The 22,652-nt window shown below is 50.9% G+C and overlaps 2 protein-coding genes across 7 annotated transcripts in view; both read left to right on the top strand.

Moving 5' to 3' along the window:
• The window catches only part of LOC109904821 (stAR-related lipid transfer protein 13), an 89,374-nt gene extending 73,717 nt beyond the window's left edge, over positions 1-15,657 (top strand). For all 6 annotated transcript variants that reach the window (XM_031790697.1, XM_031790699.1, XM_031790698.1 and 3 more), the window contains 9 exons: positions 469-1,880; positions 2,243-2,413; positions 3,389-3,548; positions 3,667-3,865; positions 4,142-4,355; positions 12,644-12,758; positions 12,997-13,493; positions 13,691-13,867; positions 13,991-15,657. In XM_031790697.1, coding sequence (XP_031646557.1) covers positions 469-1,880; positions 2,243-2,413; positions 3,389-3,548; positions 3,667-3,865; positions 4,142-4,355; positions 12,644-12,758; positions 12,997-13,493; positions 13,691-13,867; positions 13,991-14,108 — 3,063 coding nt within the window. In that variant the 3' untranslated portion in view covers positions 14,109-15,657. The remainder of the gene's footprint in view (positions 1-468; positions 1,881-2,242; positions 2,414-3,388; positions 3,549-3,666; positions 3,866-4,141; positions 4,356-12,643; positions 12,759-12,996; positions 13,494-13,690; positions 13,868-13,990) is intronic.
• Positions 15,658-19,185: 3,528 nt separating this feature from the next.
• LOC109904820 (neurobeachin) overlaps positions 19,186-22,652 on the top strand; it is a 335,275-nt gene continuing 331,808 nt past the window's right edge. The window contains exon 1 of the mRNA XM_031791425.1: positions 19,186-19,761. Within this exon, the coding sequence (XP_031647285.1) occupies positions 19,492-19,761 (270 nt within the window). The 5' untranslated portion in view covers positions 19,186-19,491. The remainder of the gene's footprint in view (positions 19,762-22,652) is intronic.

The following is a 22,652-nucleotide window of genomic DNA, read 5'->3' as shown; positions in this document are numbered from 1 at the left end:
GTTTCCTATTGGTTTATTTATGGCTGTAGAACCAGATAAGTGCTGTTATATCGTCATGATTATGTGATCGATATAGAACTGTAATGTGATTATAACTGAACAGACACATCCTCTGGCTCCGTTTTTTACTGTTTGGAAAAAAACGCAAATGACATTTGCCTCGCCTTCCTGGAGCAGATACAGATACAGACAGGCTGTGATGTCACACCCTCACAGATCTCACAATCAAAATATCTAGATACAGCTGTCCCATCAGCTTATAACTACAACCAATCAGTCGGATTGTATCTTGTTACCATGTGTTGATAACGGTGTACTGACAGCGCTATGGGTCTTCTCCCTTCCTGTGTGTCCAGAGGGAAGACTCAGATGAGTGTGTTTATGTAACTGTTAACAGGTTTAGATTTCTACCTGACTAGGTGATCATGTGTTGATAATTGATTTTGTGTTGTCTTCCTGTGTATTCAGAGTGAAGACTCTGATGAGGAGGACCTGTTTGCCATCAGTGACAGATGGACGTTTGAGTGTACGAGCCGCCGCTGGTCCAGACTAAAGGGGGAGGGGCATAGTCCCAGGGAGGGGGAGGGACAGGGCCTGCAGACCACCACCAGTAGCGAGAGTGTTCTAACTGACCTCAGCGAACCAGAAGTCTCATCTCTCCACAGTGAGAGCAGTGGGGGGAGTGGCCACCAGGCTGTGAGCACAGAGGACTCCGACAGCTCTAACCGGAACTACTACGACTCTGCAGCGATGCCTGAACCTGACTCCACCTCCCTTACCCTACCACACCTCCCTAAGCACCTCCCCTACTACGGCTCGCTGCCCGCCAAAAACAGCCGCGCCGGACGGACCCGAGCCAAGGACTTCCTCCACCGCATGGAGACACTACGTTCCCGGGGCACGCTGGGTAGGGGGCATTGCAAGAAGCTGGTGATCAGCGCTCCGGTACTGCAGACAGAGCCACAGGCCCTGAAGACGCTGCGCTGCGTGGAGATCACCAATGGGGACCGGTCGGGGGCGGAGGTAACCACTGGGGGACCTATCCTAGGGCTAACCCCCCAGTGCCCCTCCAGCAGCGAGGGCAGCCACTCCAGCGGCAGCACTGTCTCATCCCCCAGTCTGCAGGAGAGGAAGCCCCACTCCCAGCGGACGGACCGGTCCGACGCCAAGCGCAGTGGCATGTATCTGGAGGACTTGGCCGTGTTCTCCAGCCTGCAGCGGATCGGTGGCGTGGCCCAGGGGAAGAGGGGTGTGGCCGAACACAATCAGCGTAACGAGTTCCGCTCCTACGAGAACCTGGTGGTCCACATCCCCAAAGACCACAAGCCTGGCACCTTCCCCAAGGCCCTGTCCATAGAGAGCCTATCCCCCATCCTGGGGGCCTCTGTCCCCCGCCACAGCGACCACGTCAACCCCCTGGAGCCCCAGTCCAACCCCCACCCTACCTATAACCCGAGGGAGTTCTACCACCGTCCGCTCACCCAGTTCTGCCCACGGGGCAGTAGGATCAGTGTGTACGACAACGTCCCTGGGTCTCACCTCTATGCCTCTACTGGAGACCTGCTGGACATGGAGAAGGAAGACCTGTTCCCCCACCTGGATGACATCCTGCAGCACGTCAACGGCCTGCAGCAGATAGTGGACCGCTGGTCCAAGAACATTCTGCCCTCTGCAGGCCTGGACGGACAGGGGATCCAGCCTGCAGGTCTGAAGTCATCCAGCCAGATCACGCTGGACTTTGAGGGGACGTCTGTTCTGGAGGTACAGAGCACATCCAGTGACGGGGACAGAGACGCCGTGTCCCTCATTGAGACTCACTGTACAGGACATAGAGAGAGGAGGGACTCGGGGGTGGGGGCATCACTAACCAGACCCAACCGGTAAGAATCATAGTCCTCAAATTATTATTAACATCTCAGTTTTTAGTTCCTTGTAGAAATCCTTATCCTGTCGTTATTTCCGTACTGACAGTGCTGAATACTTACTCAAAACGTCCGCCTTTTAGAGGTGAAGTCTAGTGAATGATTTGTGGCCAGTTTCAGTAGTTTGATACATTTACAAATCTTCAAGTTGACATCATTGTCCAAGCTTGCATCCCAAATGGCACTCTATTCACTACATAATGCACCTTTTCCCTGCATACTTTCCTATGGGGATCTGGTCAAAAGTAGTGCACTATATAGGGAATAATGTGCAATTTGGAATGTATACTAACTGTTGTCCTCTCTTTCTCTGGCATTAGTCTGCGATGGCCCAGCTTCCAGATGTCCAACCGGCTCAGCCACTCAGTGGCCTCGCTCCAGATCACCAACCAATCAGCAGGCCAGCTCAGCCTGCTGCAGAAGTTCTCTCTCCTCCGCCTCACTGCCATCATGGAGAAATACTCCATGTCCAACAAACAGGGATGGACCTGGTGAGCACTATCAATCATTCAAGCTAAGCCTGTCAAGGCTGCACCCTATTCCTGTGTGTGAGTATACATGGGACTCATCCTGTGTGTGTGTGAGTAGACATGGGACTCATCCTGTATGTGTGTGAGTAGACATGGGACTCATCCTGTATGTGTGTGAGTAGACATGGGACTCATCCTGTATGTGTGTGAGTAGACATGGGACTCATCCTGTATGTTTGTGAGTAGACATGGGACTCATCCTGTGTGTGTGAGTAGACATGGGACTCATCCTGTGTGTGTGAGTAGACATGGGACTCATCCTGTGTGTGTGAGTAGACATGGGACTCATCCTGTATGTGTGTGAGTAGACATGGGACTCATCCTGTGTGTGTGAGTAGACATGGGACTCATCCTGTGTGTGTGAGTAGACATGGGACTCATCCTGTATGTGTGTGTGAGTAGACATGGGACTCATCCTGTATGTGTGTGAGTAGACATGGGACTCATCCTGTGTGTGTGTGAGTAGACATGGGACTCATCCTGTGTGTGTGTGAGTAGACATGGGACTCATCCTGTGTGTGTGTGAGTAGACATGGGACTCATCCTGTGTGTGTGTGAGTAGACATGGGACTCATCCTGTGTGTGTGTGAGTAGACATGGGACTCATCCTGTATGTGTGTGAGTAGACATGGGACTCATCCTGTGTGTGTGAGTAGACATGGGACTCATCCTGTGTGTGTGAGTAGACATGGGACTCATCCTGTGTGTGTGAGTAGACATGGGACTCATCCTGTGTGTGTGAGTAGACATGGGACTCATCCTGTATGTGTGTGAGTAGACATGGGACTCATCCTGTATGTGTGTGAGTAGACATGGGACTCATCCTGTGTGTGTGAGTAGACATGGGACTCATCCTGTATGTGTGTGAGTAGACATGGGACTCATCCTGTGTGTGTGAGTAGACATGGGACTCATCCTGTGTTGTCTCTCTGTCAGGTCAGTTCCAAAGTTCATGAAGAGGATGAAGGTTCCAGACTACAAGGACAAGAATGTGTTTGGTGTTCCTCTGATCGTTCACGTCCAGCGCTCTGGTCAGCCCCTCCCCCTCAGCCTGCAGCAGGCCCTCCGATATCTCAGGAGCCAGTGTCTAGACCAGGTAGACTGTCAGTAGACTGTAGACGGTCAGTCTCTCTCTCCGTAGAACCGGTCAGTCTGTCAGTGTCTAGACCAGGTCTGTCTGTCTGTCTAAATGTTCTGCTCTACTCCATCTGTAGGTGGGTCTGTTCCGTAAGTCTGGTGTGAAGTCTCGTATCCAGGCGCTGAGGCAGATGAATGAGTCGTCTCCTGATGATGTCAGCTACGAGGACCAGTCAGCGTACGACGTAGCAGACATGGTTAAACAGTTCTTCAGAGACCTGCCTGAACCTCTACTGACCAGCAAGCTGGGAGAGACCTTCCTACACATCTACCAGTGTAAGGACTGATACACACACACACACGCGCGCGCCACGCACACAGACAGACAGACACACAGACAGACACACAGACACACACACACACAGACACACACACAGACACACACACAGACACACAGACAGATCATACTACAGTATCTCTCGCATGGTTGGAAATTTCAACCACTATTTCTGTCTCACTCTTATTCCCTCTCTCTCCTCTCTTCTCCTCTCCTGTCCTCTCCTCCTTCTATTCCTCCCTCCCTCAATCGATTCCTCCCTCTCCTCCCTCCAGATGTTCCTAAGGACCAGCGGTTGCAGGCTGTGCAGACGGCCATCATGCTGATGTCAGACGAGAACAGGGAGGTGCTCCAGATGCTGCTCTGCTTCCTGTCTGATGTTACTTCCTCTGTGGAGGAGAACCAGATGACTCCCATGAACATCGCTGTGTGTCTGGCCCCGTCCCTGTTCCACCTCAACATCCTGAAGAAAGACAACCTCTCACCCAGGTACACACACACACACAAACATCACCTGATCAGCCCTAAAGTAAGACCAAACGAGGCACCATGGACTGTTCCTCCAGCAGTGTGTATAATAGACTGATACAACTATAACCCACTGGGTCTTGTATTTCGGTCACCTTGCTGTGCTCTATAATAAATAATGATCCTATATACAGTATGCCCTCCTTTTAGACTCGCCAGTGATGATGTCCTCCTAACTAGGTCTCTATGAAGACTGATGTTAACCAGGGGGAGTCTGGCTCAGGCATCAGGGGTCAACTACAGTGGAATAACTAACTACAGTAGACTGGCTATTTGGTTCTGGCCTGTTTTTATTAAGAAGGTTCTGGAGTTCCAGGGTACTCTTTAAAACAGTGTTTTATGACATCACGCTGTGTACAAACAGAAACCTCTCATTTAACTAACTGGTGGAAGTGATTCTTTAAGGATTACAGGATCAAAGGGACAGCATGCAGAGAGAGATGTTGAGATGACTGGGGGGAGGGAGAGGATGGAAGAGGATGGGAGGGAGGAGAGGGAGAGGATGGAAGAGGATGGGAGGGAGGAGAGGGAGAGGATGGAAGAGGATGGGAGGGAGAGGATGGAAGAGGATGGGAGGGAGAGGATGGAAGAGGATGGGAGGGAGAGGATGGAAGAGGATGAGAGGGAGAGGATGGAAGAGGATGGGAGGGAGGAGAGGGAGAGGATGGAAGAGGATGGGAGGGAGAGGATGGAAGAGGATGAGAGGGAGAGGATGGGAGAGGATGGAAGAGGATGGGAGGGAGAGGATGGAAGAGGATGAGAGGGAGAGGATGGAAGAGGATGGGAGGGAGGAGAGGGAGAGGATGGGAGGGAGAGGATGGGAGGAGGGAGAGGATGGAAGAGGATGGGAGGGAGGAGAGGGAGAGGATGGAAGAGGATGGGAGGGAGAGGATGGAAGAGGATGAGAGGGAGAGGATGGAAGAGGATGGGAGGGAGGAGAGGGAGAGGATGGAAGAGGATGGGAGGGAGGAGAGAGAGGGAGGGGAGAGAGGAGAGAGGGAGAGGATGGAAGAGGATGAGAGGGAGAGGATGGAAGAGGATGGGAGGGAGGAGAGGGAGAGGATGGAAGAGGATGGGAGGGAGGAGAGAGAGGGAGGGGAGAGAGGAGAGAGGGAGAGGATGGGAGGGAGGAGAGAGAGGGAGAGGATGGAAGAGGATGGGAGGGAGGAGAGAGGGATGGAAGAGGATGGGAGGGAGGAGAGAGGATGGAAGAGGATGGGAGGGAGGAGAGGGAGAGGATGGAAGAGGATGGGAGGGAGAGGATGGAAGAGGATGGGAGGGAGAGGATGGAAGAGGATGAGAGGGAGAGGATGGGAGAGGATGGAAGAGGATGGGAGGGAGAGGATGGAAGAGGATGAGAGGGAGAGGATGGAAGAGGATGGGAGGGAGGAGAGGGAGAGGATGGAAGAGGATGGGAGGGAGGAGAGAGGGAGAGGATGGGAGGGAGGAGAGAGGGAGAGGATGGGAGGGAGGAGAGAGGGAGAGGATGGGAGGGAGGAGAGAGAGGGAGAGGATGGGAGGGAGGAGAGAGAGGAAGAGGATGGGAGGGAGAGGATGGAAGAGGATGAGAGGGAGAGGATGGAAGAGGATGGGAGGGAGAGGATGGAAGAGGATGAGAGGGAGAGGATGGAAGAGGATGGGAGGGAGGAGAGGGAGAGGATGGAAGAGGATGGGAGGGAGGAGAGAGGATGGAAGAGGATGGGAGGGAGGAGAGAGGATGGAAGAGGATGGGAGGGAGGAGAGGGAGAGGATGGAAGAGGATGGGAGGGAGAGGATGGAAGAGGATGGGAGGGAGAGGATGGAAGAGGATGAGAGGGAGAGGATGGGAGAGGATGGAAGAGGATGGGAGGGAGAGGATGGAAGAGGATGAGAGGGAGAGGATGGAAGAGGATGGGAGGGAGGAGAGGGAGAGGATGGAAGAGGATGGGAGGGAGGAGAGAGGGAGAGGATGGGAGGGAGGAGAGAGGGAGAGGATGGGAGGGAGGAGAGAGGGAGAGGATGGGAGGGAGGAGAGAGAGGGAGAGGATGGGAGGGAGGAGAGAGAGGAAGAGGATGGGAGGGAGAGGATGGAAGAGGATGAGAGGGAGAGGATGGAAGAGGATGGGAGGGAGAGGATGGAAGAGGATGAGAGGGAGAGGATGGAAGAGGATGGGAGGGAGGAGAGGGAGAGGATGGAAGAGGATGGGAGGGAGAGGATGGAAGAGGATGAGAGGGAGAGGATGGAAGAGGATGGGAGGGAGGAGAGGGAGAGGATGGAAGAGGATGGGAGGGAGGAGAGAGAGGGAGGGGAGGGAGAGGATGGGAGGGAGGAGAGAGAGGGAGAGGATGGAAGAGGATGGGAGGGAGGAGAGAGGATGGAAGAGGATGGAAGAGGATGGGAGGGAGGAGAGAGAGGGAGATGATGGAAGAGGATGGGAGGGGGGAGGGAGAGGATGGGGGAGAGGGAGAGGATGGGAGGGAGGAGAGGGAGAGGATGGAAGAGGATGGAAGAGGATGGGAGGGAGGAGAGGGAGAGGATGGAAGAGGATGGGAGGGAGGAGAGAGAGGGAGGATGGAAGAGGATGGGAGGGAGGAGAGGGAGAGGATGGAAGAGGATGGGAGGGAGGAGAGAGAGGGAGGGAGAGGATGGAAGAGGATGGGAGGGAGAGGATGGAAGAGGATGGGAGGGAGAGGATGGAAGAGGATGAGAGGGAGAGGATGGAAGAGGATGGGAGGGAGGAGAGGGAGAGGATGGAAGAGGATGGGAGGGAGAGGATGGAAGAGGATGGGAGGGAGGAGAGAGAGGGAGATGATGGCAGGAAGGAGGGGAGGGAGGAGAGAGAGGGAGAGGATGGAAGAGGATGGGAGGGAGGAGAGGGAGAGGATGAGAGGGAGAGGATGGAAGAGGATGGGAGGGAGGAGAGAGAGGGAGAGGATGGAAGAGGATGGGAGGGAGGAGAGAGAGGGAGAGGATGGAAGAGGATGGGAGGGAGGAGAGAGAGGGAGAGGATGGAAGAGGATGGGAGGGAGGAGAGAGAGGGAGGATGGAAGAGGATGGGAGGAGGGAGAGGATGGGAGGGAAGAGGATGGGAGGGAGGAGAGAGGGAGAGGATGGAAGAGGATGGGAGGGAGGAGAGAAAGGGAGAGGATGGAAGAGGATGGGAGGGAGGAGACAGGGAGAGGATGGAAGAGGATGGGAGGGAGGAGAGAGGGAGAGGATGGAAGAGGATGGGAGGGAGGAGAGAGGGAGAGGATGGCAGGAAGGAGGGGAGGGAGGAGAGGGAGAGGATGGGAGAGGATGGGAGGGAGGAGAGAGAGGGAGAGGATGGAAGAGGATGGGAGGGAGGAGAGAGAGGAAGAGGATGGGAGGGAGGAGAGAGAGGGAGATGATGGCAGGAAGGAGGAGGGAGAGGATGGAAGAGGATGGGAGGGAGGAGAGGATGAGAGGGAGAGGATGGAAGAGGATGGGAGGGAAGAGAGAGGGAGAGGATGGAAGAGGATGGGAGGGAGAGGATGGAAGAGGATGAGAGGGAGAGGATGGGAGAGGATGGAAGAGGATGGGAGGAGGGAGAGGATGGGAGGGAAGAGGATGGGAGGGAGGAGAGAGGGAGAGGATGGAAGAGGATGGGAGGGAGGAGAGAAAGGGAGAGGATGGAAGAGGATGGGAGGGAGGAGACAGGGAGAGGATGGAAGAGGATGGGAGGGAGGAGAGAGGGAGAGGATGGAAGAGGATGGGAGGGAGGAGAGAGGGAGAGGATGGCAGGAAGGAGGGGAGGGAGGAGAGGGAGAGGATGGGAGAGGATGGGAGGGAGGAGAGAGAGGGAGAGGATGGAAGAGGATGGGAGGGAGGAGAGAGAGGAAGAGGATGGGAGGGAGGAGAGAGAGGGAGATGATGGCAGGAAGGAGGAGGGAGAGGATGGAAGAGGATGGGAGGGAGGAGAGGATGAGAGGGAGAGGATGGAAGAGGATGGGAGGGAAGAGAGAGGGAGAGGATGGAAGAGGATGGGAGGGAGGAGAGGGAGAGGATGAAAGAGGATGGGAGGGAGGAGAGGGAGAGGATGGGAGGGAGGAGAGCGAGAGACGGAGAGGATGGGAGGGAGGAGAGAGAGGGAGAGGATGGAAGAGGATGGGAGGGAGGAGAGAGGGAGAGGCTGGAAGAGGATGGGAGGGAGGAGAGAGGGAGAGGATGGAAGAGGATGGGAGGGAGGAGAGAGGGAGAGGATGGCAGGAAGGAGGGGAGGGAGGAGAGGGAGAGGATGGAAGAGGATGAGAGGGAGAGGATGGGAGGGAGGAGAGAGAGGGAGAGGATGGAAGAGGATGGGAGGGAGGAGAGAGAGGGAGAGGATGGAAGAGGATGGGAGGGAGGGGAGAGGGAGAGGATGGAAGAGGATGGGAGGGAGGAGAGAGGGAGAGGATGGAAGAGGATGGGAGGGAGGAGAAAGGGAGAGGATGGCAGGAAGGAGGGGAGGGAGGAGAGGGAGAGGATGGAAGAGGATGAGAGGGAGAGGATGGGAGGGAGGAGAGAGAGGGAGAGGATGGAAGAGCATGGGAGGGAGGAGAGAGAGGGAGAGGATGGAAGAGGATGGGAGGGAGGAGAGAGGGAGAGGATGGAAGAGGATGGAGAGGGAGAGGATGAGAGGGAGAGGATGGAAGAGGATGAGAGGGAGAGGATGAAAGAGGATGGGAGGGAGGAGAGGGAGAGGATGGAAGAGGATGGGAGGGAGGAGAGGGAGAGGATGGAAGAGGATGGGAGGGAGGAGAGAGAGAGAGGGAGAGGATGGGAGGGAGGAGAGAGAGGGAGAGGATGGAAGAGGATGGGAAGGAGGAGAGAGAGGGAGGATGGAAGAGGATGGGAGGAGGGAGAGGATGGAAGAGGATTGGAGGGAGGAGAGAAAGGGAGAGGATGGAAGAGGATGGGAGGGAGGAGACAGGGAGAGGATGGAAAAGGATGGGAGGGAGGAGAGAGGGAGAGGATGGGAGGGAGGAGAGAGGGAGAGGATGGCAGGAAGGAGGGGAGGGAGGAGAGGGAGAGGATGGAAGAGGATGGGAGGGAGGAGAGAGGGAGAGGATGGGAGGGAGGAGAGAGAGGGAGAGGATGGAAGAGGATGGGAGGGAGGAGAGAGAGGGAGGATGGAAGAGGATGGGAGGAGGGAGAGGATGGAAGAGGATGGGAGGGAGGAGAGAAAGGGAGAGGATGGAAGAGGATGGGAGGGAGGAGACAGGGAGAGGATGGAAGAGGATGGGAGGGAGGAGAGAGGGAGAGGATGGCAGGAAGGAGGGGAGGGAGGAGAGAGAGTGAGAGGATGGGAGGGAGGAGAGGGAGAGGATGGGAGGGAGGAGAGGATGGAATAGGATGGGAGGGAGGAGAGAGAGGGAGAGGATGGGAGGGAGGAGAGAGAGTGAGAGGATGGAAGAGGATGGGAGGGAGGAGAGAGGGAGAGGATGGAAGAGGATGGGAGGGAGGAGGGAGAGGATGGCAGGAAGGAGGGGGAGGGAGAGGGAGAGGATGGGAGGGAGAGGATGGGGGGAGAGGGGAGGGAGGAGGGAGAGGATGGAAGGGAGGAGGGGAGAGAGGGATGGGAGGGAGAGGGAGAGGATGGCAGGGAGAGGAGAGGGAGAGGAGAGAGAGGGAGGGAGGGAGAGGAGTGGGAGGGAGAGGAGAGTGAGGGATGGGAGGGGAGGGAGAGGAGAGTGAGGGATGGGAGGGAGAGGAGAGAGAGGGATGGGAGGGAGGGATGAGAGGGGGGATGGGAGGGAGAGGAGAGTGAGGGATAGGAGTTTGAGGGATGGGAGGGAGAGGAGAGAGAGGGATGGGAGGGAGAGGAGAGAGGGATGGTAGGGAGAGGGGAGAGAGGGATGGGAGGGATGGGAGGGAGAGGAGAGCGAGGGATGGGAGGGAGAGGAGAGAGAGAGAGGGATGGGAGGGAAAGGAGAGAGAGAGAGGGAGAGGATGGCAGGGAGGAGGGAGAGGATGGGAGGAGAGAGGGAGAAGATGGAGGGAGAGGAGAGAGAGAGAGGGAGAGGAGAGAGAGAGCGAGGGATAGGAGGGAGAGGAGAGAGTAGAGGATGGTGGGGAGGAGGGGGAGAGAGGGAGAGGATGGCGGGGAGGAGGGAGAGGAGGGAGAGGATGGTGGTGGGGAGGATGGCGGGGAGGAGGGAGAGGGAGGAGGGAGAGGAGGGAGAGGATGGCGGGGAGGAGGGAGAGGCGAGAGAGGGAGAGGGTGGCGGGGAGGAGAGAGAGAGAGAGAGGGAGAGGATGGCGGGGAGGAGGGAGAAGAGGGAGAGGATGGTGGAGAGGAGAGGATGGTGGGGAGGAGACAGAGGGAGAGGAGAGAGAGAGAGGATGGCGGGGAGGAGGGAGAGGATGGCGGGGGAGGAGAGAGGGAGAGGATGGTGGGGAGGAGGGAGAGAGGGATAGGATGGCGGGGAGGAGGGATAGGATGGCAGGGAAGGAAGGACAGGAGAGAGAGGTTGAGGATGGCAGGGAAGGAAGGAGAGAGGTTGAGGATGGCAGGGAAGGAAGGAGAGAGGGAGGGGATGGCAGGGAAGGAAGGAGAGAGGGAGGGGATGGCGGGGAAGGAAGGGGAGAGGGAGAGGATGGTGGGGAAGGAAGGGGAGAGGGAGAGGATGGTGGGGAAGGAAGGAGAGAGGGAGAGGATGGTGGGGAAGGAAGAAGGACAGGAGAGAGAGGGAGAGGAGCTGTGACGAGTGGTTGTCTCAGCTGCATGGTGGACTCTGTTAATCTCTTAGGTTGGGAGGGATGTTAATTACCTGTATTCAGTGGGAGAGAGGGAGGGAGGTTAACTACCTGTATTCAGTGGGAGAGAGGGAGGGATGGTGGGGAAGGAAGGAGAGAGGGAGGGATGGTGGGGAAGGAAGGAGAGAGGGAGGGATGGTGGGGAAGGAAGGAGAGAGGGAGGGATGTTAACTACCTGTATTCAGTGGGAGAGAGGGAGGGAGGTTAACTACCTGTATTCAGTGGGAGAGAGGGAGGGATGGTGGGGAAGGAAGGAGAGAGGGAGGGATGGTGGGGAAGGAAGGAGAGAGGGAGGGAGGTTAACTACCTGTATTCAGTGGGAGAGAGGGAGGGATGTTAACTACCTGTATTCAGTGGGAGAGAGGGAGAGGATGGTGGGGAAGGAAGAAGAGAGGGAGAGGATGGTGGGGAAGGAAGGAGAGAGGGAGAGGATGGTGGGGAAGGAAGGAGAGAGGGAGAGGATGGTGGGGAAGGAAGGAGAGATGGAGGGAGGTTAACTACCTGTATTCAGTGGGAGAGAGGGAGAGGATGGTGGGGAAGGAAGGAGAGAGGGAGAGGATGGCGGGGAAGGAAGGAGAGAGGGAGAGGATGGTGGGGAAGGAAGGAGAGAGGGAGAGGATGGCGGAGAAGGACGGAGAGAGGGAGAGGATGGCGGGGAAGGACGGAGAGAGGGAGAGGATGGCGGGGAAGGAAGGAGAGAGGGAGAGGATGGCGGGGGAAGGAAGGAGAGAGGGAGAGGATGGCGGGGAAGGAAGGAGAGAGGGAGAGGATGGCGGGGAAGGAAGGAGAGAGGGAGAGGATGGCAGGGAAGGAAGGAGAGAGGGAGAGGATGGCGGGGAAGGAAGGAGAGGATGGCGGGGGAAGGAAGGAGAGAGGGAGAGGATGGCGGGGAAGGAAGGAGAGAGGGAGAGGATGGCGGGGAAGGAAGGAGAGGGAGAGGATGGCGGGGAAGGAAGGAGAGGGAGAGGATGGCGGGGAAGGAAGGAGAGGAAGAGGATGGCGGGGAAGGAAGGAGAGAGGGAGAGGATGGCGGGGAAGGAAGGAGAGAGGGAGAGGATGGCGGGGAAGGAAGGAGAGAGGGAGAGGATGGCGGGGAAGGAAGGAGAGAGGGAGAGGATGACGGGGAAGGAAGGAGAGGATGGCGGGGAAGGAAGGAGAGAGGGAGAGGATGGCGGGGAAGGAAGAGAGGGAGAGGATGGCGGGGAAGGAAGGAGAGGGAGAGGATGGCGGGGAAGGAAGGAGAGGGAGAGGATGGCGGGGAAGGAAGGAGAGAGGGAGAGGATGGCGGGGAAGGAAGGAGAGAGGGAGAGGATGGCGGGGAAGGAAGGAGAGAGGGAGAGGATGGCGGGGAAGGAAGGAGAGAGGGAGAGGATGGCGGGGAAGGAAGGAGAGAGGGAGAGGATTAATCTGTTCATTTGGCACCTCGGTTGATGGACTCTGGCTGCTGTGTTCATAATTGTCTCATTACCCATGATCCTCTGCTGTGTTAGTAACTGTTATTCATGATCCTCAGGGCCATGCAGAGGAAGTACACAACAGGACGGCCCGACCAGAAGGACCTGAATGAGAACCTTGCCGCGACGCAGGGACTCGCCCACATGATCATCGAGTGCAACCGACTGTTTGAGGTAATAGACCTGAATAGAATACTTCATTACTAATCAACAATGCTACTAAGATGCCTTAGATACATTGGATTTCATAAAATGTTCTAAGTCTCATTATAAAACATTATAAAGGCTCATACCTGCTGACAGGTAAGATATAAAGCATTATTCCTTCAGCCTTTTATGTGTTATCATTTAGAAGACACTCTTATCCTTAGCGACCTGATCTCTGATTGATCTTTCTTCTCTGACCAATCAGATTCCCCACGAGATGGTGACTCAGTCCAGGAACTCGTACGTGGAGGCGGACCTTCACCCTCCCACCTTAGAGGAGCTCTGTAGACAGCAGGAGGAGGACGATGCGTCCTACCAGACAGAGGCCAGACCCTGCCAGACACACTCCGAGACCAGACCGCAGAACCTGTACCAGAGCTACGTAGAGAGCAGGCTGCAGGAGCTCCTGAAGGAGGCCAGAGAGAAGGCTAAGGGCTGGGTGTCCTGCACCAGCTCAGACAACACTGAGCTCTACTGTAAGAAGGTGGGTGATGGGAACCCTTTGCGGCAGTGGCGTGTGGCGGTGGAAGTAGAGGCCCCTCCCTCGGTTTTGTTGAACCGTGTGCTGCGAGAGCGCCACCTGTGGGATGTGGACCTGCTACAGTGGAAGGTAGCTGAGACTCTGGACAGACACACTGAGGTGTTCCACTATGTCCTCAACCGCATGCCCCCACACCCCAGCAGAGACTTCCTGGTCCTACGGTGAGTGTGTGGGTTTGCGTGTGCGTGTTTCTATTTAGAATTTTGACATTTACATTTCAACTTAGAGGAAAGGTGAATCCCCAAGAGCATGTTAAATGCTATGTTTGTTGTTTCTGTAGAGCACACATCAACATAAAGCCCTGTCTGTTCTACATGTCTGTACTGAATGAAGCTGACTCTGTCTCTCTTTCTGTCAGGTCGTGGAGGACTGACCTTCCCAAGGGGACGTGCGCATTGGTGTGTGTGTCTGTAGAACATGAGGACTGTCCCCGGGTCGGTGGGGTGAGGGCCGTGGTTCTAGAGTCCAACTACCTTCTAGAACCCTGCGGCTCTGGGAAGTCCAGACTCACTCACATCTGCAGGGTGGACCTCAAGTGAGTCCACACCTAACATACCTTAGCATATACTGTATAAATATAGTTAATTATTTTCAGAAGATTGTGTAGTTGTTGTTGTTGGTTTTGTTTGAACCTGACCATGTGTTGTTGTTGATCCAGGGGGAGGAGTCCAGAGTGGTACAACAAGGCCTTTGGTCACCTCTGTGCTGCTGAAGCTGCTCGTATTCGCAACTCCTTTCAACCAATCAGCACAGAGGGGCCAGAGACCAAGATCTGACATTAGAGTCTTCCGTCCATAGAGCTAGACCCACACATACCTGGAGGGAACTAGACCCAACCTTGCTTAGCCTAGAACTAGTGTAACCGAGTTGGATTTGTAACCTCACTCCCCAGCCTGAAATGTCTCCACATGTGCTCTCGAACTGCTAACTGTTCGGTAGCGAAGTTGGCTAAGATGTTGTCAAGATGCTGGTCCAGTAAGGATTTGTGAGTGAGGAAGCTATACCAAGGAAGCACAGTGACGTCTGTTACACTAGAGAATGATGTCTGGAGCTAGATCCATCCATGCCTTCCATGGCCTGCCAACCATGTCTGGAGCTAAACCCATCCATGCCTTCCATGGCCTGCCAACCATGTCTGGAGCTAGACCCATCCATGCCTTCCATGGCCTGCCAACCATGTCTGGAGCTAGACCCATCCATGCCTTCCATGGCCTGCCAACCATGTCTGGAGCAAGACCCATCCATGCCTTCCATGTCTGGAGCTAGAGGAGTATATATTCATAGAGTCCTGAAGCCAATAGGCAGAGCTGCAGCGCTAAAGAATAAAATAGACCATGCTGACGAATGGTTAAAACCAGGGGGTGGCCGCCCTATCGCATCTTACCGCCGAACATCAGTCGTCATTTTCTATTTATTTCCCCACGATTCCACATGTTTAATCACCACCGTTTGTTGATGATCTGCTGTTACTGTGCACGACTAACGCTCATGTTGGTCTGTCTTGAAATGTGATGCCAGAACACAGAGACCGAAGAGAGTATGGAGCTTCTCTGGACTCTCTGCACAACGACTCAAGAAGACCTTCTTAGGTGCAGGATGTTATTAAGACGTTATTAGGATGTTATTATAAAATTATTATAATTAGCCTATTATTATTATTATTATTATTTGTATTATTATGACCGAAAGGAGAACAGAATGATGCTCCCAATGTCCATTAGTATTTAGTATTAGTTATGTCTAGGACATTTAAGCTCTTCAAAGCTTCTGGGAAGCTGTATGTTATTTTATTCCTGTAAAATGTCATGCTTTATGTTAGATATGCTGTGTGTGCACGCATGTGTCTGTATATATATCTGTGTGTGTGAAAACATACATGCAAGCGTACTATCTGTATATACTGTATATTTGAAAGGCTTAATGCTACAACTTCTATATTGATTCCAGCATTGCATCATTGTTATTGTAATTCATACGGTACTAATCTGTAAACTGGTTTTACTGGGCTTTAACAGTGCTGTGTGTGTCTGAATGGCTGTAATGTTATTCTATATGACCTTAGTGTTTAAGGTTGAAAACTATGTTTGCATCCTAAATGGGACCTTATTTCCTATATAGTGCACCACTTTTTAGCAGAACCCCCATAGGGCTCTGGTCTAAAGTAGTACACTATATAGGGAATAGGATGCCATTTGGGAAGGAGCCCATGTGACTCAGGTTTGATCTCCAGACCTGCTGTAGAGAGCTGGCTGGACTGAGCTTCAGTTTAGTTCCAGAGACAAGATTTTTTTAATTAAACAACATAAAAAATGTTTATGAAACGTTTATATTGCGTGTTTATTTTGACACAGACAAATGCAATTAGAATGGATTAGAATAGAAACTTAATTGCTCGAAGGGAATTTGCTTAGTTGAAAGTCGCTCTCTTTTCACTCCACTTGTAGTTTGTTTATTTTCAGAGTTGTATGTTCTGATAGTCAACACCTCACATGTTGAGTTTTCTACTTCACATTCCAAATGGCACCCTATTCCCTACATAGTGCACTACTTTTGACCAAAGCCCTAGTTTTGTGGCATGTGGGATGCATTCCAGGCCTTTACTCTATACCACCCTGCATCTCACTGCTGCCTCTGAAGCCAAGCAGGGTCAATCTCGGTCGGTCCCTGGATGGGAGACCAGATGCTGCTGAAAGTTGTGTTGGAGGGCCAGTCAATCTTATGTCTGGTAAAAATAAGCAGAAAACAGATCCTAATACCCCAGGGTAGTGATTGGGAACATTGCCCTGTGTAGTGTGGTGGGACGGTGGGACGTTAAACAGGTGTGCTGACTCTGGTCACTAAAGATCCATGGCACTTATCGTAACAGTTAACCCCGGTGTCCTGGCAAAATTTCCATCATTAATCATCCCCAGCTTTGAATTGGCTCATTCATCACCCCTCCTCTCCCTCTCCCCTATAACTTTTCCCCAGGTTGTTGCAGTAAATTAGATGTAGTTCTCAGTTAACTTATCTTCAGGGAATTTGTCTTAACCAAACCAAAAAAAAGACCATCTATAACAATCTACTGGCCTCCCAGCATTCTAATGACCTTTCACCCCTGACCCCACATAGCTGTTCCACACCATAGAGAACACCCATGTGATGTCAGGGACACCGCCAGCAACAATATACCAGATCACATTTACATACCTCTCTCCCGAATACCACAACACCACACACAGTCACAGGCCGCCTAAAGACGACATGGAGAAGGATGAATGAGGAAGAGATGAAAAAGGCAAAAACCGCCTGGGATGAGGTCAAGAAAACCGCCGAGAACAGAGTTAGCTGGAGATGAGCACCGTCGAGGCTCTTTGCTCCACTAGGAGCTGAAAGGAATAAGTCAAGTAAGTCAAGACTCAGTCTGTCAGAATACATCTCTCCCGTGCACACTCCGTCAGAACAGACACTCCCATTCACTCTTAGACCAGGACAAGTTAGAGCTATTTTAGCCATAGAAGGGTCTCCTTATAGCAGCATGCTAGGCAGTGAGTTGGTGTCCAGAGTCACATGCTACACAAATAGGACAAGACAGAATTGGACTGGAGGCCCTATTTTGGTTAAGAACACAATGACTGGGGCCTCCCGAGTGGCGCAGTGGTCTATGGCACTGCAATGCAGTGCTAGCTGTGCCACTAGAGATTCTGGGTTCGTGTCCAGGCTCTGTCGCAGCCGGCTGGGGGGGGCGGCGACAATTGTCCTGGCGTTGTCCGGGTTAGGGGAGGGTTTGGCCGGCTGGGATGTCCTTGTCCCATCGCGCAATAGCGACTCCTGTGGTGGGCCGGGCGCAGTGCACGCTGACACAGTTGCCAGGTGCACTGTGTTTCCTCTGACACATTGGTGCGGCTGGCTTCCCGGTTAAGGAGGCATTGTGTCAAGAAGTGCAGCTTGCGGCTTGGTTAGGATATGTAAAAAAAACTATTTACAAATCTCACGTATATTAATACACACTTATGCATGTGTGAAATAGGACAAATATAAGCACCCACCAAATGATGATGATTATTTATTATTTACAGGATGTTGTTGCTCCCTGGTGGTCATACTGTGTATTACAACCTTCAGTCTGTTTATCTCTCAACTCAGGGTTGTACATTTTTTTATTTGTGTTTCATACATATGGAATATGTTTTATTGAAATGATCAGATTAATGATGGAGGGATCACAAAAGATGGCTTATCCCAAATTGACCCCTAGACCCTATGCCCTGTGCACTTGTGGCGATATGAGAGGATTTTACAGGCAGAGAAATATGGTAATAGATCCAACTTGTACTCTGATTTGCTAGGCACATGTTTCACCATACTGCATACACCAATCAAGTGCATAGGGTATGGTTCTAGGGCACACGTGTTAAACTAATTCCACGGAGGGCCAAGTGTCTATGGGTTTTCGCTCCTCCCTTGTACTTGATTGGTTAATTAAGTTCAACAATAGGTAAGGAACTCCCCTCACCTGGTTGTCTGAATTGAAAGGAAAAATCAATAACCCGTAGACACTCGGCCCTCCGTGGAATGATGTTTGGCACCCCTGTTCTGGGGGTTGATTTGGGATTGGACCATATATATATATATAGATATAGTTTCCTCCCATATTCACTGAAATAATGTATTCATTTATCCACTAGATAGCATCATCTGATTTCTGAACAATACAGCTTCATCAAACAGACTGGATTCATAAGGTTACAGATTTATTTGGCGTCACAAATGCCACTATATCCCCTATATAGTGCATTACTTTGACCAGGGTCCCGTCCCAAGTGGCCCCTATTCCCTACACAGTACAGTACTTTTGACCAGAGCCCTATGGGCCCTGGTCCAAAGGGGTGCACTATATAGGAAATAGGGTGCCATTAGGGACACAATATTAGTAACTTCCCCCAAACCTGTTATTTCTGTTCTGTCTGCTCTTCTGTGGTTCTGCAGGAAGACTCTCCAAGGTCACTTCCACATCTACGGACTGTTCAATGAGCTGCGAGACATCAGGAGTGCCATTTACATAATTAAATAAAAGACAAGTAGACAGCCTTACGTGTGTGTGTGTCAAATCAAATGAAATCACATACACATGTTTAGCAGATGTTATTGCGGGTGTAAGCGAAATGCTTGTGTTTCTAGCTCTGACAGTGCAGTCATTTCTGCTGTCTGTGTTTGTGTGCGTGCATGCGTGTCTTCTCTTTCTCTCTTTCTGTGTGTGTGATTGTGGTTTTGTGCAGAAATTACACAAGGAATAAGGGTGACTAATTCAAATGATTTATTGTATTGACTTACATTTAAACAGGAAAGGTAAAGTAATTCCGTATTATTTTATTTTCCAACATTTGGTGCAGTAATGGTTAATGTTCAATAGAATGAATGATATACTACGGTGAAGCTGTCTGGAAGTAAAAAGAAATGTTAAGAATAGTGTCCTCCCATTGTATGACTCGTATAACTCAGAAAATGAGTCGCAAACGGCACCCTATTTAGTGCACGTTTAACCAGAGCCTAGTGGACTATAAAGAGAAATAGAGTGCCACTTGTATTTAGGCTACCTTTAATAAAATAATTATTCAAACTACCCGCATAGCTTTTCACAATCTAATCTTTAATAAGGTGCTTTCTCTATTGTGTTACTGGCGCTTTCACTAAAAAGCTTTTGAGTAACATTTTCCTCCCTTCTATTGGCCACTGCTTTGATAAATTAAGTTCAGACAGCAATACAACCACAAAGATGGACTGATTCACAGCCAATTCAACTGTAAAGGGCTTTGTTGAATCCCTTTAAAGTATTCTCTCCTAAGATTACATACAACTCATGTGACGCGCTTCTTCCCGCAGGCAGGGGGCAACATGACCGAGCCATAGCCCAGAGACCCTGCAGCGGTTGCGGCGCTGTTCAGCTTCAATCTGTTCAGATTACCAGAAGACGTCTGAATACAGGGAAGGACACTGCTCGTTCTACCCTCAATAAATTGTTACCAGATTGCGGTTCCTATTCGGGCACGGCAGAGAGAGTGGATGTAAACAATATAGGGGTTTCCCTTTCGTCAGGTTCTTCCAGAATCTTCTATTTTGTATCCTAATTAATTGATGCAGTTGAACAGCGATTAAAGCAGGTGATATCGATCTGGTTGAATGGACACGACAAGTGAGAGGCCGGCGGTGAAGATGCCGGGAGCTGTGTCTCTTTCGGACCGTGAAATCCCCCCGGGTCATGGGCAGCAAGGGTGCTCTGGTACCGGGAAAATAATGGTATCAGGCTCGGGTTCCATGGTTCTACCGGGCGGGATAATCAACCCGCAGGTGCCCATCCGGAATATCAAGATGAAATTCGCGGTTCTGATCGGATTGATCCAGGTGGGGGAGGTTAGCAACAGGGATATCGTGGAGACTGTGCTCAACCTGGTAAGGAAATATAAACCATTTCAGAAACAGCATTTTACACATGCAACAAATACAACATCATCAACACGCACAGAGCGCTACATTGTAGCACCATAATAAAGGGTAGGGGTCTCAGTGGATGACTCGATGCCTGGTAAAACGGGGGTTGCTGCTGCTGCATGTGTTCTGTTCTGTACAGGTCTGATATTGTAGTCTAGAGACCATGTAACTAGAGATTACAGATGGGGTGTTATTAGAGATGGGGTTCATTCTTATTAGGGATTGAGGCATTACTCTGAACTCTTATGGAGTGTGACTGTTTCCTCATTTGAGTTTGTGCTTGTTAGACAACATTTCAACATCTGAAGATGACAGCTAACATAACATGACCCATTTGCAATATTTAGAACACACAGATCAGATACATGGTGCCCTGATCTGATGTGGTGGATGGGACCACAGAAGGTGTCGCACTGGGCAAAAACTGGTTGAACCAACGTTGTTTCCACGTGATTTCAACCCCAAAAATAAAAGTGATGTTGAATGAAGGTGGAAAAACTGATAGAATTTGCAGAACGTCATCAATGTAATGGCTTTTCCTATTTTGTTTCACCCAAGTTTTTAACCTAAATGACATGGTGACATTTGTTGATTTCACATTGAATTCACGTCAGTTGACAACTCAACCAAATGTCAATCAAAACTAGATGTTAAACTGACGTCTGTGCCCAGTGGGGTGTGTCTATCTGTCTGTCTGTCTGTCTGTCTGTCTGTGTGTTCATGCATGTGTCTGTAGCAGGTACAGGGCAGAGATGTGTGCTGCTGTGGTCTGGCTGCAAGACCCATTCCAACTGTATGCTCTGTCATGCTCTAGTGCTTAGAGTGTTGGACTAGTAACCAGAAGGTTGCAAGTTCAAACCCCTGAGCTGACAAGGTACAAATCTGTCTGCCCCTGAACAGGCAGTTAACCCACTGTTCCTAGGCCGTCATTGAAAATAAGAATTTGTTCTTAACTGACTTGCCTAGTTAAATAAAGGTAAAAATAAATCACCAGGGGAACAATAAACCCACCAGATAGCCCCAGCACACTGACACATGTCTACAGCCCCTCTGCATCAGGTGCAGACTCATGCCGTGGTGTTCACAGACTGACCCTTTTGCTCTGTGGGAGCGTAGCTCTTCCACAATACCTTATCAGCCACCACAATACCACCCATTATCATGACCATATGGACCCCAGGGATGGCAGTAGCTCAGATTGGAAACATGATATGAATGTTTCCAGGAGATGGACCAATCTGTTGACAGGCTTCAGCTTAGTGGAGATGAACTTGGCACTCAGTGTGAAATTGAGACTAAATTGTGATCATTTTCAATGGGGAAGATTCCTCTGTGGCTAACATGGCTAAGTCTTCAATATATGCTGATGTTACAATGGCTTTATAAAATATATTTAATTGATTGATTTGACATAGACGTGGGTGTGTGTATATATATAGGTGGACATTGGCTAGTGAAGGCTGGTAGTAACAGTAAAGCCTAACTGTGGCTGATGCCTAGTTCAGACTTCACCAATCAATCAATCAAATGTATTTATAAAGCCTTTTTTCTTTACACCAGCCGATGTCACAAAGTGCTGTACAGAAACCCTGCCTAAAACCCCAAACCGCAAGCAATGCAGATGTAGAAGCATATAAGAGGCAACCTTAATGGTAGCTATTGCAGGTATGAAGATGGAACCAGTCCATTCAATCATCATATTTCACTAATAGTTCCCATTTGGCCTCTTAGGCTTCCTGTCTAATATATCTGGGTAAATGGTGAAATATCAGTCCTAATAGGCTATAGTTGTTTCATATGATAGCTTTCATTTGTAGAGAGATGTGTTGGATGGAAAAACTGTCTATATTAACCATCATCCATCAACTCCTTGTAGAAGTGGAAATTGTATTTGAGTCTCAAATGGCACCCTATTTCCTATATAGTGCACTATGTTTGACCAGAGCCCTATGGTCAGAAGTAGTGAACTATAGGAATAGAGTTCCATGTGTGAACATACTGTGTTTCATTTGATGGTTTTTAGTGCTGCATGTCAGGAGGTGTGTTATTAATGTGCCCCTGGTATGAAGAAACAGTATGTATGATGGTGAACAGTTCTGTATCGAGAACATTGTGTTTCTTTCTGAGTAATGTCTCCTCTCCTCTAACTAATGGTTCCATTAACACGTCTCTGTCATCAGGCAGGACAAACTACAGTGCATGAGAACTAGAATGAATAGCATAACACTCAATTAGGGATTGTTAAAGAGCAAAAATGGAATCTAAAAAGGTGATTGCTGTAATGGAAAACAGACACAAGCAGGCTAGGGTAGAGATGTAGAATGCATCCCAAATGGCACCCTATTCCTTATACGGTGGACTACTTTTGACCAGTATACTATAAAGAGAATAGAGTGCTATTTTGGATGCAACATATGAGTGTGCAGGGCTGCATCTGTTTTTTTTTTAAATTTTTTTTATTTTACCTTTATTTTACCAGGTAGGCAAGTTGAGAACAAGTTCTCATTTACAATTGCGACCTGGCCAAGATAAAGCAAAGCAGTTCGACAGATAAAACGACACAGAGTTACACATGGAGTAAAAACAAACATACAGTCAATAATGCAGTATAAACAAGTCTATATACAATGTGAGCAAATGAGGTGAGAAGGGAGGTAAAGGCAAAAAAGGCCATGATGGCAAAGTAAATACAATATAGCAAGTAAAATACTGGAATGGTAGTTTTGCAATGGAAGAATGTGCAAAGTAGAAATAAAAAATAATGGGGTGCAAAGGAGCAAAATAAATAAATAAATAAAAATTAAATACAGTTGGGAAAGAGGTAGTTGTTTGGGCTAAATTATAGGTGGGCT

The sequence above is a fragment of the Oncorhynchus kisutch genome, linkage group LG15, assembly GCF_002021735.2.
Source record: "Oncorhynchus kisutch isolate 150728-3 linkage group LG15, Okis_V2, whole genome shotgun sequence".
Taxonomy (NCBI): domain Eukaryota; kingdom Metazoa; phylum Chordata; class Actinopteri; order Salmoniformes; family Salmonidae; genus Oncorhynchus; species Oncorhynchus kisutch.
Note: the sequence above shows the minus strand (reverse complement) of the source record. Positions and strands in the feature narration are given on the sequence as shown.